The sequence below is a fragment of the Ipomoea nil genome, unplaced genomic scaffold (genome assembly GCF_001879475.1).
Source record: "Ipomoea nil cultivar Tokyo-kokei standard unplaced genomic scaffold, Asagao_1.1 scaffold2845, whole genome shotgun sequence".
NCBI lineage: Eukaryota > Viridiplantae > Streptophyta > Magnoliopsida > Solanales > Convolvulaceae > Ipomoea > Ipomoea nil.
This window is the reverse complement of record NW_017619273.1, coordinates 2,545,508-2,562,785: the sequence shown is the minus strand read 5'-3', so window position 1 is coordinate 2,562,785 and position 17,278 is coordinate 2,545,508. Positions and strand designations below refer to the sequence as shown.

At 34.4% G+C, this 17,278-nt stretch overlaps 4 protein-coding genes across 8 annotated transcripts; 3 read left to right on the top strand and 1 right to left on the bottom strand.

Annotated features, from left to right (window-relative positions):
• Positions 1-671: 671 nt before the first annotated feature.
• On the bottom strand, positions 672-6,992 carry LOC109160261 (U-box domain-containing protein 4-like). Of its 5 annotated transcripts, none has more exons than XM_019308538.1 (6): positions 6,743-6,992; positions 5,043-5,168; positions 3,736-4,070; positions 3,301-3,417; positions 1,121-3,151; positions 672-1,032 (listed from the first exon to the last, which is right to left on the bottom strand). In XM_019308538.1, the coding sequence occupies exons 3-6, from the start codon at positions 4,009-4,011 to the stop codon at positions 973-975; spliced, it is 2,484 nt and encodes an 827-aa protein (XP_019164083.1). In that variant the 5' UTR covers positions 4,012-4,070; positions 5,043-5,168; positions 6,743-6,992; the 3' UTR covers positions 672-972. The 5 variants fall into 5 exon arrangements, with proteins under 5 accessions (XP_019164083.1, XP_019164086.1, XP_019164084.1 ...); XM_019308541.1 differs by having other exon boundaries at positions 3,736-4,016; XM_019308539.1 differs by having other exon boundaries at positions 5,043-5,162.
• Positions 6,993-9,200: 2,208 nt separating this feature from the next.
• LOC109159826 (uncharacterized mitochondrial protein AtMg00810-like) lies at positions 9,201-10,189 on the top strand. The gene is made up of 3 exons (XM_019307937.1): positions 9,201-9,648; positions 9,699-9,859; positions 9,995-10,189. Exons 1-3 carry the CDS (start codon positions 9,201-9,203, stop codon positions 10,187-10,189), a joined length of 804 nt encoding a protein of 267 aa, XP_019163482.1.
• A 1,974-nt stretch (positions 10,190-12,163) lies between these two features.
• Positions 12,164-12,851, top strand: LOC109159825. Its single transcript, XM_019307936.1, has 3 exons — positions 12,164-12,316; positions 12,394-12,661; positions 12,751-12,851. The coding sequence occupies exons 1-3, from the start codon at positions 12,164-12,166 to the stop codon at positions 12,849-12,851; spliced, it is 522 nt and encodes a 173-aa protein (XP_019163481.1).
• Positions 12,852-13,863: 1,012 nt separating this feature from the next.
• On the top strand, positions 13,864-16,139 carry LOC109159824. Its single transcript, XM_019307935.1, has 7 exons — positions 13,864-13,939; positions 14,014-14,098; positions 14,176-14,305; positions 14,392-14,676; positions 14,794-15,018; positions 15,102-15,274; positions 16,082-16,139. The coding sequence occupies exons 1-7, from the start codon at positions 13,864-13,866 to the stop codon at positions 16,137-16,139; spliced, it is 1,032 nt and encodes a 343-aa protein (XP_019163480.1).
• Positions 16,140-17,278: the final 1,139 nt, after the last annotated feature.

Below are 17,278 nucleotides of genomic sequence, written 5' to 3'. Positions count from 1 at the left end.
ATTCTGTACATTCGAAACATGAGGATTTTTAGTTATAAAAATTATGTGTTTTCTATTATACAATTCTGTGTTTTCAATTATACAATTCTGTACATTCGAAACATGATTTTTTTTAAGGGGTTAACAGCAAACACGCGAAAAAGGTACAAAACGACGTCGTTTTGCATTGTGCGCCCTGATGCACTATTTGCCAAGAGCAACTTGATACCATTGGACCACAAGATCCTTGGTTCAACCATACTTTTTTATAGTAGTGTTTGCCGTTTCCTTTGGTATGCTTTTTTGGTATGTTTTTTCCACCAAAAGAAAAGAAAAGAAAAGAAAAGAAAAAAACCGGCAAACTCAACCATGCTTTTTTATAGTAGTGTTTGCCGTTTTTTTTTTTTTTTTTTTTTTTTTTTTTCCTTTTGGTGGAAAAATCATACCAAAAAAATATATAAATTCTAAGATAGATGGTATAAGAATACATGAAATGATTTTATTGAAAAAGAAAAAGACACACAAGTATTATATATATTGGGAATAGATATCAATTAAATTAAGATTATAATCTGTCAGAATTTAAGATTAACATAATTCAAAGAGACTATCTAACTAGAGGAAATTTGTTCTTGTTCTACCATCTGCAGTGTGGTAAAGGCACAGAATTTGCTGATAAGCTACTCACATTCTTTCAAAATGAAAAATACACAACTTTCTTTACTCAAATTCACACTGAAAAAAAAAAAATGGTGAAATCTTACATGTAAAAAATAATAAATAATGCTTAGCCAATAAATACCGTGCAAAAGGTAAAATCTTACATGTCACAGAGAGTGTCAAAATCAGTACCTTTTCCACATCTCAGAAATATCACAAGTACATGAAATAGTAGTCTACACATTAACACACGTTATTTCTAACACCAGATTTACACACATAATAACCTCGTACCTCAAACACGGGATGTTGTCCAAACCGCAATCTACAAAATCAGTTCCTGCCTGCGTTACCAGGACGCTGATTTCTGAAGTAGCTAAGAAGTGCTTGAGCCTGCAAGGAGACAAAGCAATACGTTTTTTTTTTAATCCAATCCAAAATAAAGATTGAAATGGGCATATTATCTTTGTTACCGTCAAACCTTTTCTTTAGCTCTGGGGGTGCCAGATTGCGAGAGTGCTACCAATGGAGGTACAGCGCCTTCTTGGAGAACCATATTACAGTGCCTACCACTGTTTGTGCATAATTGCAGTAGAGCAGCAGCTGCATTTTCCTTTCCTCTTGCAGATCCCAACTCGACAACCTCGACCAGAACGGGGATCCCTTCTTCCTGACCAATTGCTACTCTTCCCTCGTGAATGGTAGAAAGATTTGACAGAACGGCAACTGCTTTATCAACCATCCCAGCAGCGGGGTCCATCAAGTCTACGAGGTACTTTACTGCACCTGCGTCCACAATTCGAGTCTTGTTTTCAGGATGTATTGACAAGTTAAACAAAGCTGTGGCTGCATCTTTCTTGCCCCTAGGAGTTCCATTTCCCAATAAATCAACAAGCGGTTGTATTGCCCCAGACTTCCCGATCTTAATCTTGTTATCCTCAATAACCGAGAGGCTAAAAAGAGTGGCAGCCGAGTTTTCTTTAGCCTCGGGGCTCCCTGTCTGAAGGACATGAATCAAAGGTTCAATTGCATTGGCATTACCAATTGCAGACTTGTTATTATCATTAATTGATAAATTAAGGAGTGCAGTAACAGAATTTTCCTGCACTTGTGGGTCTACTGAATAAAGTAAGTTAACTAACAGACTGATAGCACCACAATTTGCAATCACAATACGGTTGTCCATATTATGCTTTGCTAGTAATCGGAGTTCAGCTGTTGCTTCTCTCTGCAAATCAATAGAAGTGTTCTTCAAGTCCTCAACAAGCTTTTTAACTTGCTCCTCCACTTCTGCAATATCAGCCCTTGTTCCAGCAGCAGTGGAAGAAACTATTCTCGGAACAAAGGCCTCAGATGACCTGCGCCAGAAAGGAGGACGAGGCCTTGTCCCGAGTGGTGACAAGAACTCAGACTCTCTCCTCGAGGCAGCCATTGTAGCAGCAGGTTTAGATTCTGATGCAACCTTCACTGAAGTATCAGCACTGGCAGATGAAGACATCTCATTTCCATCATCAGCACTCACATGTGAAAATTTTGAATCAGACAGCGTGCTGGGTGCAGAGGTAGTTCGGTTATGGCCATGATGGAAATCTTCATCAGCTGATGACACAGAATTCATAGTTAGTGGCATAGAATAGCGGCTAACTTGGTCCATACTCGGTTTTCCTGAGTTTGCCAACCCGTCTTCGGAACTCTCAAGAGACATCCGCTCAACATTCAATCTGTTACTTTCAATTTCTGGCAAAGATTCCTCTGAAGATGAACGGAGATGAGACTGAGATGTTGTCTCAATTTGAATTGCAGTAGATGAGATTGAATTTTTCCTTGGGGAATCGAAAGAGTGAGTTGATTCAGGTGAAGTAGAATTATTAGCCCTTGAATGAGGAAAGATATGATTCTCCCTGGGTGTACCAGATTCCATCTGTGCTATAACTGGAGTAGTTTGATTCAAGCTAAAAGGCTTCACTGGATCAGGCAGCTTTACATCGTTTGATTCACACCAATTTGCAATCAGTGCCTTAACAGTGTAGTTGGGAATAAGATTCGGATGAGCCAGGGTCTGCCGTGTCTTAGGGCAGACATTGAGCCCAAGATCAATCCAATTTCGAATGAAAGCTCGTTCATAAGTTTGTCCAGATGCAACAATTACAGGGTCTGTCATGAGCTCAAGTGATAGAGGACAACAGAAATCTGCAGGTATCGGCACAGGGGTACAGCTCTCAGAATGTTTCATCATTACAAGGGAGTCATGCATATGAGTAACAAGAGCACTAATTTGCTCAATATATTCAACTTCATCACTCTTTTCTGCTTGTTCTGCATTCTCCTTCAACTTTTCAAGTGCCACGAGCTCAATTAGAAGTTCCTGGTTTGACTTTAAGCTCAGCGAGTCTGCTATTTTTGACATGCTATCTGAGCTAGCCCCAGAACCTTCCACTTGATTTTTTATAGCTTTTCTGATGATTGGTGATAACAATTCATTATCAATTGACTTGATTTTCAGTATACATTGCTGCAAACCAAACACGGGGCATCCAGTTCAGGAGTTTAAATGTACTTCTTTCAGATGAGTATAATGACAGACGAATTGGTATATGTTTTAACTAAACTCTGGTGTATAAAAATAATGGGAGATAAGAATATATACAAGTCAGCACATACCTCAAGAGATGTCAAGCTTGCTTCAGCAGGAAGTGAACAATCAGAAGAGACAATTAGCTCAAGAATTTCCAGGCTGCAACTCTGAACCTTTACAATTAATGATTCAGCTTGCAAAACCTGCATGTAATCCAATAATCAGCTAGATAAAAATAGTGTAGCTAAAACTACTCCCTTTTAGTAGCATAGGGTAAAGAATTCAAAAGGCTTTACACATTAACCAAAAAAGTAAGATCAGCATGAAAGAGGAAAGGGACAAAGGGGTTCTTTACCACATCTAACAACAGACAGGAAACGACACTTTCAATTAATGTTTTATTGCCCTTTATCATGAGCATTTGATTCAGTGATTTCAAATCCAGAGGTTAGTTGGGTGTGGGTGTGGGTGTGGGTGTGTGTGTGTGTGTGTAATTTAACTAAAGATATCTGATGACATACAAAATAAACTTTACTGCTCAATAGTTGCCAGGTTTCAAATAACTCCCTTAGTTGATCAATTGAATGGCCCAATCCAGCAAATGCTTTTTGAAACAGTTCATCAGAGACTATTTCAGAATCAACAATGCCATAGAGAATTGGCTTTAATAGCTTCAGTATGTCTTCTGCCTTCCAATAATACTTAAGAACTAGTAAAGAATTGATGTTTTCCAGTGATGATATATGAAAGAAGCTTGAGATGTTGTTGAGAAGTGCTTTTAATAAAGAAATCTCCATCCCGCCTGTTGTTTAAAACAGTATTATCCTCAGTAAAGGAAACCAATATTAAATAAAACCTGAAAAATAGAGATTGAAATAAGTAAAACACCCAAGAGAAGTCAAAATTACAAAATTGTATGAAAGACATTGATCCTCAAATATTCCTGTTACCAACTTGAATTCTGAGAAAAAATCACAGAAACTCTAGTATGAGAAGAACAATTCAACTCTAAATTTTCCCAGCTAATTTCTTAAATAAAAATAATAATTCTGGCAACGGTTCATCAATTTTGTTTGCAAAAACCTCAAAGGAACTTAGTACAAGAACAATTGACAAAGGAATATAATAACTGACAATTTGGTGGAAAATATAATGTGTTATTTACTTATTTTAACTGTCATATATATTTTTAAAATGTAATAGTTTTGTGTAATATGGTTAGTTCAGTGAATTTTTAATGTGTCTAGAGTCTGTCATTAAAACTAGTTGATAAATCAGTAACTGAATCATGTTAGAATTCAGTATGTTCTCATTCTTAAGGATCTACAAATAGGGATTTCTACGTACTTTGAGGGTAAAAAGTTATAAGGTTAATGAATTATCTAGGTTGTCCTGCAAAGCTTGCTTTATTAAAGGTTTTAACTTTCTGTTTTTGGACTATATAGTAAACTTCCTCAGATTTTTTTTTCCAAGAAGGTTGATTCCTCCAATTTCTATCCCCTATCACCGATTTCCCTGAACTTAATTTCCTTTTCTGGTTTAGTGGGCTGCAGCACAAAATTGACAGAAATAAGGAACATCTAATTTCTAGAAAACAAAGATATGAAAAACCATATTAATTGTATCAAACATGTAAAGTCTAGCAAAAATAACTTGATAGTGATCTAGCATTGTAGAAAGATAATCATTTCATAGTTTAAGCAATAAAATTCACCTAATTAATTGCTGGTTATCTAAAATGTGCAAATTAGAGTACAAAGAGATTAACCATTATGAGTTTGTCTACAATGGAAAAGAAACACTGACAGGAAATTACTAATGTACAAACCTTAGTAGTAAAATCCTCAGCTTCAAACGGTCATATTGATTTCTCGGGTGATTTTAAGAAGCCAAGAAAACTTCACCCTTGATTGGCACCAACATCTAATAAGCTTCACAGGATGAAAACCTGCAATTAAAAAAATAAAAAATAGAACTCTCAAAAATGGTCTCAATAGAACCTATGTATTCAGCAAAGTAAAAGGGCGCCTTGACACCCTTCATTTTTACATGTTCTTTTTTAGTTAAAAGGCAACCCAGGAAAAAGACAATACAATAAAATGTACAACTTTTTGCCAAAATATCACTTAGGTGCACTAGAACATTGTCATAGAGCCCAATTATAAATGAAACCTCAAGGTGAAAAAAGATTTACTTGTTTATTCCTTTCTTAAATAGATTCAATAATGGAAACTAAAGTTATAATAATCTACAATGTGATACTGCAGCCAGCCTAGATGTTATCTTTCAATTGGATCCATCAAAAGAAGGCATTCTAGAATGTGATGTTGAAAACAGACAAAATTTTATCTTCCAATTGGATCCACCAAAAGAAGAAGAAGCAGTCAAGCAGATATCCTCATATCCATTAGGCCACTAATGGAATTTAATGTAGTCATTGCACTATTAATAGATTATCACAATTCCAAATTATTCAATAAAATTGACTGCAATAACGAGAAGTACTGGCAACAAGTTTTCATGGCTTAACTTCCATTTTATGTGAATGAGTTATATTATGAACCATGTATGCCAAGGGAAGGCACAAAGCAAACTAGTATGACATAGCTAGAAATCAGGTCAAATTTGACTTAGTTCTGCAGTCAAAGTTTTCATTGCAGTTAATTAGTTTGTAATCTTATATTCGGAAAAACTAACAAATTGTATATCCGAAATTCCAAATTACATCCATGTCAACCAAGCATAAGATATCTGGCTTTGTCCACTCGTATACAATTCAGCCTTATCCACTCTTAACTAAGTGAGTTCTTATCCAGTTATCCAACCTTATGCACTCCTATTCAGTTGAATGGTACATGTAATTGTTAGCCGGTGAAACTCATAATTTGAAAAGGCTGGAAAGCAAGGCAGGACTAAAGACATCAAAATGAGTTAATTTTTCAGAAAATACAAAAATGGCAATATCAGTAATTACAGAATTATATGCATGATCTTAGCTTTGGGCATTACAATCCCAGTAGGCGTCTCTTCATTTCCACAAACTAAAGTAGGCAACTTCAGCTCTGTACCTCTTGGGACAGACAACTCTTCATTAGCAGATTGTCCTCAATAACATTATGTCATTCAAAATTCTCAAAAAAAATATGAGGTACAAAATCAAGTTCTACTATAGCCAAACCCAAGGAGACCCAAAACACCATACTTGCTTAACATCATCACCATTCAACAACTACCCCACCCATAATATAAATTTAAAAAAATAAATAAATAAATAAAAATGCCACAATCATCTCCTCCAACTGCAAAATTGCAGTTGGCATTTCCAATCTTTTACTGGAATTTTCCGTTAGTCAAAATTAAGCTGTAAAAAGGGAATTTAAAAACAAGCAAAATCAAAAGGGAGCACAAATCACATCTGAAAATCCAGTCTTGATAAACAAAGCAATACAATTGATGACCTAATGAGAAATAATAAAATAAAAAGAATGAATGGAATTGAAAAACATTAGCTTGAATCTGAGAGCTTACCGAATTAAGAACTCGGGCAGAATTGAGTAGAACAATCGAAGAACAGCGAATCAAGGCGACTAGAATCGGAGATATTGAAAAGAAAAAGCCTCTATGGACTAACCTCTCACTTCAATTTTCATTTGATTTTGCTTTTTAGTCTTCATAGTTGACAGACAGTGGGGTTTTACAATTATTATTTTTTAATTTATTTATACCCTCTGGCAGTCTGGCCTCTGGCCGTTGAATATCTCTGATTTCTTCTTTGGGTTGGGAAATGATAAACTTGAAGACCATGCATTCCAATTTAGCACTTTATCAAATCATTATATATATATATATATATCTTGGCAAAAAGGAATTATACAGTATATATTATAATACTAGTATTTTTTCTGCACAATACACAAAAATAAATGTCTATAATTAGTAATGTATATTAAAATATTAGATTTATTTAAATTTTAGATATTTATATTATTGTATTATAATAACAATAATAATAACAACAAATTGGAGGTCATAAGTTTGAGTCCTAGTGATATTGTACAGAGTCAATAGTACTCAAAATAATAATGTAAATCATTTTTATAAATGTGTTATTTTGATTTTAGGAAATAAATAATAATGTAAACCATTTTTATAAATGTGTTATTTAGATTTTAAGAAATAACTTATATAGTACTTATATATTATTACCATTGAAGAAGATAAGAAAATATATTCTGGATGATTGTGCATGGTAATAATAGTTGAAAAAAATAACGGAAGTTATAATGGTAGGGGTGTTTTCACACACACACACATAGTGGCGGAGCCACATTTAAGGTGCAGGGGGGCCAAGGCCCCCCAACCATTTTTTTTTATTTATTAAAATTGTAGTTTTTTTTTTGGCCCCCCTCACTAAATATTTGTTATTTTGCCCCCTCCAAGCAAGCTTTTAGGGTAATTTAGTGGATTGCTAATTTGCTATATAGTTAGTTTTTTAATTTGCAAATGAAATACATTGCAATTGTGTTTATTATAATTTATAATAATAAATTGTCATTTTGCTACCAAAATCTTTAAATTTCTTCTACTTTAATCTTTGTCTTTTTTAATTTGCAAATGAAATACATTGCAATTGTGTTTATTATAATAATAAAGTGTCATTTTGCTACCAAAATCTTTAAATTTCTACTACTTTAATTTTTATCTTTTTTAATTTGCAAATGAAATACATTACAATTGTGTTTATTATAATAATAAATTGTCATTTTGTATCAAAATCTTTAAATTTTTACTACTTTAAATTGATCTTTTCTTTAAAAGAAAGAATTCTGAAAATTCAACATCAGTAAATTCATTTACAAGTATTGAGCCATTGAATTTTGGAAGACGTTCCAAATTTTATTAGATTTGTAATATAATGATGTATTTTGAAATATGTTAAATAAATATTTATATGTTTTATTATTCCCTCTCAAATTGTGATTGGCCCCCCGCACCAACCAATCCTAACTCCGCCCACACACACACACACACACACACACACACACACACACACACACACACACACACACACACACACACACACACACACACACATATATATATATATAAGTTCAAATGCGGCGAGGCCCTCCCGTGCGGCGGTTTTCAAAATACACCAACAGTGTTAACAATATGCACCAATAGAGTAAAGAAACACACAACAATGAAATGCAAAAATATACTAAAAGATACACAACACACCCAAAAAATACACCATATAACTCCCTACCGGCTACCACTAATGGTATATTTCCGAACACTGTGTGGTGTTTTTTGTCATACCTAATGGTGTGTTTTGGTGATGCGTAACTAATTTTTGTGTGTGTTTTATAGTGCATTTCCTAACGTTGATGGTGTATATTTGCTTAACTATTGGTGTATTATGAAAACCACCGCACGACCGCACAGAAGGGTCTCGCCGCACCTGAACTCGACTCTATGTGTGTGTGTGTGTGTGTGTGTGTGTGTGTGTGTGTGTGTGTGTGTGTGTGTGTGTGTGTGTGTGTGTGTGTGTGTATATATATATATATATATATATATATATATATATATATATATATATATATATATATATATATATATATATATATATATATATATAGGGTTGAGTTCACATGAGGACCACAATATATAGAGGACTGATTACGAGCACACAACAAATTAGTATCATGCACACAATTTAATACATAATGGCACACAAGAATACATATAAACATCAGGTTTCGAACCCAGGCTTTATTAATTAACAAACCTATGCACACGACATACAAACTGTGGCACACGACTACATTAGGCCAGGCACACGACATACAGACTAATGGCACACGACTACACCAGTCCGCACAGTCCTCTATAATACTTAGAATTATACGATTTCTTATTGGCGTTTGGGATCAAGAGATCAAGGGCTGACACATCTTTGTTTATTTATGTATCAAATGGTACTATGGCTTATTTTCTGGTGTATGTGGACGACATAATTTTAACTGGTAACAATACATCTTTTTTGGATAAGTTTGTTACTGTTTTAGATCACAGGTTTTCCATTAAGGATCTTGGTGCTCTCCATCATTTTTTGGGCGTAGAAGTGGTACCTACCTCCTCCAGCATGTTTTTATCTCAAGGTCAGTACTTAGCAGATATTCTCAATCGGTTCAAAATGGAAGGGGCAAAGGAGGTATCCATGCCTATGGCTTCAGATATTGCACTTCAGGCCAATGACTCTAGGCATGTGATAGATGCAACAAACTATCGGCGTCTAATTAGTTTGTTACAATATCTATTGATTACTAGACCAGTTGTGGCCTATGTGGTAAATAAATTGTCTCAGTATATGCATGCGCCTAATGATGGTCACTGGCAAGCGGCAAAACGTGTGCTTCGTTATCTAAAAGGCATGTGTCATCATGGCTTATTCTTGAAATATGATTGTCGGTGCTAACAGCCTTTTCAGATTCTGATTGGGGCAATGTAAATGACAATGGTCGATCCACTACTGCTTATATAGTTTATCTTGGTACAAATATTATATCCTGGAAGTCTGCTCGTCAAAAGACAGTGTCAAGGTCATCAACGGAAGCTGAGTACCGTGCTTTGGCTCATGCGGCAACTGAGCTAATTTGGATTCAGAGTCTCCTTCAAGAAATTGGTGTTATCTTATCTCAACCACCAAACTTGTTTTGTGATAATTTGTGGGCTACATATGTGTGCAAAAATCTCGTTTTTCACTCATGAATGAAGCATGTTGCCTTGGATTACTTCTTCGTTAGGGATATGGTGGCTGATGGTTCTCTTTCTGTGTGTCATGTATCTTCTCATGATCAAGTGGTTGATATGTTAACTAAGCCGTTGGGTCGTGTGTTGTTTCAGCGGTTTCGGTCCAAGATTGGCGTAACTGATGGTTCCTCCATCTTGCGGGGGCGTGTTAAGCAGTAGTATCCTATGCATTGTTTTAGTTTATTTCTGTTATATTTATTCTCCTTTAGACTAGGACTTTTATGTTATTTTCTCTTCCCCGTACAGTATATACATGTGTACATGTTTATGCTTGAATACACATTATCATTCACATTCTATATCGTGTTGATAATGTGTTGTAAATTCGTCATTCTTTAGTTCAGTTTTCCAGAATGATTTTAATTTTAACACAATTGTATGCCAATAACAATACATAGAATAGAGAGAGAGAGAAACTGGATAATGCAGGAACTAGCATTTCATTAATAATTGTTCTATATATATACAATAGAATAACCCGAATATAAACAAGAGTAAATACCCAAAATGGTCCCTCGACTATAGCTAAATTCATAAATTGGTCCTCAACTTTCAATTTCAACCAATTAAGTCCTTAACTTTGTAATTTTAACACAATTTGGTCCTGTCTATTTGATCGTTTGTTGACTTTGATTTTTGAGGATATATATGTAATTTCATGGTCCATCGTCGGTTTTTTAAGGTTCCGGTTGCATTTTCAGACCGCATTGTTATATTTGAATCCCCTGCCGAAAGCAATCTACCAAATCCGGTCGCCTTTCTTCATCATCCCTTTGGATTCAATGTAGTTGAGTTCGAACCAGAGCGAAGAAGACGACGTATTTCCGAATCGGTGCAACGTCATCCTGGAGGCCTCCACATGCTCCGACGAGAGCTGAAGGTTCTTCTGGAAATCGTCGATCACGGTCAACAAACGTTCGAATAGATGGAGGACCAAATCGTGTCAAAATTGTAAAGTTAAGGACTTAATTGGTTGAAATTGAAAGTCGAGGACTAATTTGTGAATTTAGCTATAGTCGAGGGACCATTTTGAGTATTTACTCATAAACAATACTAAGGAGAATAATTAAGAATTGTAAAAGGCCAAATAAATTCTGCTGCTAACCAAGAAACAAATTGGTACCAAAAGAGATGGCCGCCACCATCCAAAAACCTCCACCGCCAAGCCAATTAGAAAGATTAATCACGCTGCTTGCACCAAATTGAACCTGTCTCCGCCGTCCGGAAGCGGCAGGAACGGCCGCCGGAAATTGGTTCCGGGTGAATTGATCCGGGATGGATTTCGATGATGAGAACGATGATCCATCTCTTCATTTATAATACCATACCCAACGGCTCCCGTCCGACTCCTTTGCTACACGATCGGATCTCCCATAAGACTCAATTGTTGAAGAATGCCGTCCACTCGTCCAGAAGTTGGTTCGCGATCCCTTTATTTTCAATAATAATAATAATAATAATAATAATAATAATAATAATAATAATAATAATAATAATAATAATAATAATAATCTCTCTATATATTAAAGCCATAAGATTTCGGCCAATGAAATGGCTCCATTTTCCCGCTCAAACTATACTACATCGTTTTGGTTGAATCTCGGTATCAGAAAAAAAAAATAAAGAATACAAAAAATCATTTCAGTTTGTATCTTAATTGAAGAATAAGTAATCTATATCAATAAATATCTATAAATCTATGATTACAATCAATTTTTTAAAGTCCCAATTATCTTGGAATGTGGTCAGTCGCATTTTATATTAATGCGGCGGCCAACAATTGAATTCCAACCATTATAAACGAATAAATAATAGAAGAAATACAATACGATACAAATACAAATACATACAATGATGATCTACATATAACGGATACAGGATATATATATATGAAGGGTAATTGCATTTTCCCAAGTGTCGTTTGTTCTTCCAATGTGCAGTCTCATTTAGGAGGCAACCGAGAGATCATGGCTCATTTGAAACTTCTCTACCACCTTCTATAAAACCTTGGTATTTAGTTGTTTGCTTTCTACCATTGTTCTCTTGCGTTTTCTACCATTGTTATTTTCTTCAGTCTAACTTGGCCATTCATCTTTTTCTTCATTGCTTTCAAAATTCTGGCCGAAACCTGCAATGGCTCCTGTTTTTATTCTAGGCAAAGACATCAAATTGTCTACTTACAGAAAAGCTATCAGGCTACGGTTGATTCGTACCTATACGGTACCCGAAGGTCGCAACAGTTCGGATAGCATCAAGAGTCAGGAATGTGTCTTTCATGATTCTGAGGTAAGTTCTCTTTCGATTTCAACTGCCTACAAAAAATGTAAAATTTTACAGTCAATATATATGTTCTTTGTTGATAGGGTACATACATTCATGGAAACATCCCTAAAGAGTGTGTTAAAAAGTATTCTAAACTTTTGAAAGAAGGGAAGGTTTATGCCATCAAAGATTTTGCAGTTATATCACACTACTACCAATACAAAACTACTGATCATAGCTATATGATCAGATTTAGTCATGAGACTACTGTTGAGAGGCACAGGCGCAAGGGGTTTCCCTTACTAATGTTTCGGCTTAAGTCTTATATTGACTTAATGAGTGGCAATGTATCTGAAAAGCATCCCATTGGTATGATTTCTAATTGCTCTTTTCTCTATATTATATATCCTATATCCTATGTTTTAATTTTAATTTGTTTTGTTCTATTCACATTTTAGATGTGATTGGTAGAGTGGTGGAGTACTACACTCCCAAAGAGATTCTTATAGCTGGATTTCCCTCCAAATTGGTGGATTTTCTCATAGAAGATGACCAATAAGTATGCTTACTTTTCTAAGTTTATTTCCATATAAAACTGCATAAGATTTACAGTTTTTTTCCTAATTCTAATATGCTTAGAAAATGGACATGTGTGTTAAATATTTTTGTCACCAATACAGTAAACATAGACCTTAAAACTTTCTATCAATAAGCTTTCACTTACCTATTGCATATGTGTAACATTACTTGATGAATTCAAGTTTCTGAGCTGCCACTGTATAGTTGTGCGAATCTCAATCCATTTTTTATGTATTCAATCTGTGGTGAGATAAGAAATCTGCTATTAATTAGTTTCAATTAAATTTTAAAACTGAAATCAGAAACTAATTGAAGTTTCAATAAACTATATGTAACTTAGCTCTTACATATTGTTATTAGGATTGAGACTGATTGAACCCAATTTTCTGCTCTCCCAAGATATATTTCTGCCAAACTCCAACCACTGTATGTATTCAAGCTGTGATTAAATCGGAAATTGCCTATTAAGCAGATTCAAATAAAATTTAAAACTCAAATAAGGAACTAATTCAACTGGTAATCATTGAGCTTTAATTTACAAGCAATTAGCTTTAGCTTACCTCTTACATATCTGTATTATCCCTTTAATGAACCCAAGGTTCTGATCTCCCACTGTATATTTTTTCCCATCTCAAACTATTTTCAACAACCAACTCAATATAAATGTACATCATGTATCTCAAATAAAGTAAATCATGCTAAAGTAAACTGTGCATATGAAGTGATTAAGCTAAAACATATATTATTCAAAAATACTTATCTTGGTCATTTTCTGACTATACTGCTTACAGACTTCTTTATATATCACTCAGACTTATAGTTCAGTTTCACCTGCATTTAATGAACTGTTATATAATAAAAAAGCATTAAACAATCAACTCAATATAAAGTTAATCAGTAGAATATATTCTATCTACTTACAATCTATTTTACTAATTTTTAGGGGCAATCGTCTGAAGTGTACTGTCTGTGATCAACATGTGGATACAGCCATGCATTATTTCAAAACTCATGTGGAAGGTCCTTTGATTGTTTTACTCCAACTTTGTCGAGCAAAGAAAGTGGATAGTAAGTTCATGATAAGATATTCTTTAACATCTGTATTGATTATTTCTAATCAAATTTGTGTTTGTAATATGTAGATGAATTCAGGATTTCAAGCTCATACAACGCTACACAACTATGGTTTAATCACCCTTGCAAGGAAGTCCAGGAATTTAAAGACAGGTAATTCCAAATAATTTGTATTTCTAATCACCTTTCCTAGATCAATGATGAATTAATCTTAATTCTTTACCTTGCAGTTTGAAAGTTGATACCAGGCCACCTCTAAGTGTACAGACTGTGTCTCACATGTCTCATGGCAATGCTGCTGATAATTCAAAAACTCCTATTAAAGTAACTACAATCGAGGATCTTTATGAAAGAGCCGAGGTACATTGTAACTTACTTTAACCTTAACATTCTATTTTCATTTTTTTAATCCTAACTTAACAATTTTATTTAATTTGAACCACCAGGAGGGCTACTACTGGGTTCCTGGAAGGATTGTTGCTATGGAGAGTACTACCAATTGGTTTTACCATTCATGTAGAAGTGAGGGATGCTTTAGGAAATTACACTTGAAGAATGGGGCTTTGCAATGCCTAAAATGTGCCACAAGCTGGCAAGAGGGAAACTTAAGGTACAGGCTCACTGTGAGGGTAGGTGATAAGACCACAGATGCTCCTTTTCTGTTGTGGGACAAGGAGGGCTGCGAGATAATTGGAAAGACTGCATTCGACCTAAGGAGCAAATACTCAGTGGTATTTTATTAAACCTTGAGTCAAAAAAGGACTACTAGACATTTTTCTAAATGTTTTTTTTTTATGAAATACTTTTCTAACCTTTGAAAGCTGTCTAAACACTTTTGTTTTTTTCAGGATGGGTCTCCTCTGCCAACCGGTATGGAAGAAGTCCGTAATAAGGCTATGGTCTTCAAGATTTCTGCTAAGAGTGATCACTTCAGGAACCGAGCAATAGCGATACCTGTGGTTGGAATAGCACAGGATGAAGATTTAATTGATCACTACTGTCCATGTTTAAGTGATGAACAAGATCAGCTATCAAGGATGTTAAATGAAGAAGAACCAGAAGTCGAGTCTGATGTAAGTATTTAACTAATGGTCACTTGATTCAATAAACTAACTACTTCATGGTAAAACTAAATTTTTTTTCTTATTTGTAACAGGAGTCTGAATCGGGTGATGAGGCAACCAGTCCCAATCCTATTCAAGCTAAGAAGCAAAAGCTGGATGAACAAGATGAACCATTGGAAGCAGTGTCATCAAAAAGGAATCTACTTGATCAGTTTTCATCAAGTAGAGATGTTAAGAAAGCAAAAGCTGTTTTGGTTAAACAGGAGTAAAATTAAGTTTGTGTTTTGTGGTTCAATGATGGACAATATGATACTGGTGACTTGGGTGCTCATTTGTTTTTGTAATATGGATTTTGATAATATGTACTACTGAGTACATATTATGTTTGATTGTTGATGGATTGACAAGGATACTATGCACTGTCTATTAGTGCTTTCTTTTACAGTCTTATCAATGGTTTTCAATGTTGCAAAACACGCTAGGCGCCCCCTAGGCGCCAAGGGGGAGCCTAGCGCCTAGGGCGCCTAGGCGCCGATTTTTTATATTTTTTTTATATTTTTTTATATTTTTTTAATTAAAAATAAAATTAAAAATTAAAAATTTTTAAAATTTAGTAATAAAACATAAGGTTTCTATAGTTATTTCTTAGAAATTATTTACGAAAGTGGTTGTAAAAGTGTTCAAAAGATTGTTTAAACCATCTAAATACATAAAAAACTAAAATTAAGAGCTAAAGAAGCATCTTTTTGAGAAATTAGTGGACCAAACTGCCTTCGGCGGTGGATAGATCTCGAAAAAATACGCGATTTGAAAAAAAAAAATTGTCCAAATCGGACAACCGAGTCAAAAGTTATGCCTTCCGAAACTTTTCCGACATTTTCCAAAAAAAAAAAAAAAAAAAACCGCCGAACCGGCCGGTTAGGCAGTCTAGGCGGCCGGCCGCGGAGGAGGCTGCGGAGGCCGTTCCTCGTGGCGGCGCAATGGCGCCTAGCGCCTAGGCGCGATTTTTGCAACATTGATGGTTTTTATATGTTTTTATGCTGTGGTTTGTCTATTTCCTAACTCATTGCAGGTATGAACAGGCAGATATCAAGTGGCAGGCACAAGAAATAGATTTGCAAGAAACATGAGTGGCTGAAATTTAAAATGACTTATCTGTGAGGCATAGTATCTCTATTGTTTTGGCCTTGAACTTCCAATACATCTGAAATAGAGGAATTTGTTCATTCATCAGTTGCATTATGTATTTTGATCCAACTGTTGAAGTTTTTTAACTGAACAATAAAGCTATGATTATCATTTGTTTCATTTCTCACCTATTTTACTTCAATGGCACCTTTTTGGCTATGTTCTTTTTTTTTTTTTTCCATGAGTTCAGTTTTGTCAACATCTGAACTTGGCTTCACACTCTTTTCATGACATTCTAAAATACTAAACTACTTTATAGATCATATACAAAGTCAATAAACATTTGAAATTTAACCAAATCAAGAATATCATACAAAACATAAAGAATATCAAATTGAAATATCATGGCTTAATCATATATAAACATTAAGTAGTTTAAATATCTAAAAAATAGCTTAATAGTCAAGTACTTTCAATAAAGGACTACAGCTTAATAGTCAAGTACTTTTAAGAACTAAAAAATAGGTTCTTCTCTATGAATAAATGTAATAAATGTTTCAATAACGGACTACAGCTTAAATTAAAGTCCAAGTATATTGAGAAAAACATAGTAAACAATCAAAATAGTCATGTACTTTTAAATAAAATCTATATTCAAGTACTTTTAATAGTCATGGAAAACAGCTTAATAGTCAAGGACTACAGCTTAATAGTCAAGTACTTTTAATAGCTAAAAAATAGCTTCTTCTCAATCAAAATCAGCAAAGTATGTAATTAATACAAATATACTTTCTTATGCCTATTCTCTCTCTATATTAAAGCCATAATGTTTCTTCCAAATAAGGACTACAACAAAATTCCAAATCAAACATTCATTTATCAAAACATTTCTCCCAATCAAAACAGTCAAGTAGTAAATACTTAAGTCTAAACAAAGTCTTAGAACATACAATTTCAAACAAAAACAATGATTTTGATTTTGTATATTCACACAAACATAGTAAACAATCAAAATTGGATTGTACTTTATAAATAAATCTATAGTCAAGTTGTGAAATCTTGAAGACTCGGTGCGCCAGGTATGTAAGTATAACATGACGCCTTCCTTTGTTGTATTTGCCAGTAGTGGAATGCAATAGAT